The sequence below is a fragment of the Phalaenopsis equestris genome, unplaced genomic scaffold (assembly GCF_001263595.1).
Source record: "Phalaenopsis equestris unplaced genomic scaffold, ASM126359v1 Scaffold000229, whole genome shotgun sequence".
NCBI lineage: Eukaryota > Viridiplantae > Streptophyta > Magnoliopsida > Asparagales > Orchidaceae > Phalaenopsis > Phalaenopsis equestris.
In genome coordinates, this window is record NW_018164671.1 from 169044 (window position 1) to 170463 (window position 1420).

Here is a 1420-nt window from a genome sequence, read left to right on the forward strand (position 1 = left end):
ATATATATATATGTATATGTATATATGTATATGTATATGTATGTATATATGACAGGAATTGCAGGATGAAGAAGTTTCCTATGTTCATTCCAGAATGCTTGCAGTGAGGACTAATGACTATCAAAATTATGATCCTTCTCCGGCCTTTGTGAAACCTCCATACAAACTGATACCAAACTAGTGCTACTATATCCTTAATTAAACTGAATGTTTCCTTATATGATATAAAGATGTACAGGCTTGTTACAAAATATTATTGTGTTATTTTAAAATTAAATAGAGCATATACCATTTTTTTTCTTTTATTATTATTTATTTCTCAGATAGCTATAATTAAAGAGAATCTAAATAGGTCATTTCTTTGGCAAAATATGCTGGCTTAGCTTAGTTAAGGTAGGTGGCTAACATAAGGAGTATGTTGTGCATGTGATTTTAGTAGTTGTTATGATATTTTCTTATCAATAGGAGTGAAAAACTTTGGGATAGCGACAACTGTTTGAAAAATTAGTTGTGAAGCTGCTGCAGACAGAGGTGGAACCACCAATCAATCTTTAATCTTTGGGATAGCTACAGTTGTTTGAAAGAACTGTCCCCCTAGGCCCAATGTGAGAGACGCAAGGACAACAAAGAACAAAGTGATATTTCATGAGAGGCAAAACTAATATTTAAGAAGGAGCAAAAGACCAAATCATCATCTGATATAAGTAAAAAATTGAACTTGAGAGTGGGAAAATTGTCCCTCTGGACCCTTTCTAAGTCCACCCCTGACTACAGAAGAATTTTTGTTCAAAAAATTGTGGTGGCTATTGCAAATTTATTTTATTTTAAAAAATTCATACCACAGCTTTGTGGTAGCTGCCCCACTTAGCTATTTCAGGTTGCAAAATGCTGCTTCATAGCTTTTTGAAAAAAACAAATAAATGAAGTGTTGCCAAACACTTTAAAGTGTGGTACAACACCGCACAACCACTATATTGTTTCCCCAAACGTAGCCTAATGGTTTTACTTTAAGTGTAACTTAATTCAAATCATATTGTGCAACTAACCAAAAAAAAAATAATAAAGGATAAACACACATTATATATCAAGAATTATATATATATTTGCTCGATTGATATCCAAGTCCAATTGTTCTAGTTGAGGATTTAACTTTGATTTTGATCGTAGAGATTGTAATATTCTCTCTAAGATCATCTATAATAAAGCCCCCAATTTTAAAAGGAAAAAAAATAAGGGAAATGAAAATTAATGTAACAATTTTGAAGTACATTTAAAGTTATAATTTGCAAATATTGGGTGTATTTTGAGAAATAATTTGCAAAAGTTGTTTCTTCAAAGGTAATTATTTCTCAAGAAGCTTTTAATCTATTCTATTGTTTAAAAAGTAATAGAATTTAAAGAGCGATAATATATATATATA

The 1420-nt window shown here is 30.4% G+C and overlaps 1 protein-coding gene across 4 annotated transcripts in view; it reads left to right on the plus strand.

Annotated features, from left to right (window-relative positions):
* LOC110023772 overlaps positions 1-299 on the plus strand; it is a 1367-nt gene extending 1068 nt beyond the window's left edge. For 2 of the 4 annotated variants that reach the window (XM_020723346.1, XM_020723345.1), the window contains exon 3: positions 65-299. In XM_020723346.1, the coding sequence (XP_020579005.1) occupies positions 65-181 (117 nt within the window). In that variant the 3' untranslated portion in view covers positions 182-299. Of the gene's footprint in view, positions 1-55 lie in introns of all 4 variants that reach the window. The other 2 variants (XM_020723344.1, XM_020723343.1) reach the window with 1 other exon arrangement.
* The last annotated feature ends 1121 nt before the right edge of the window (positions 300-1420 follow it).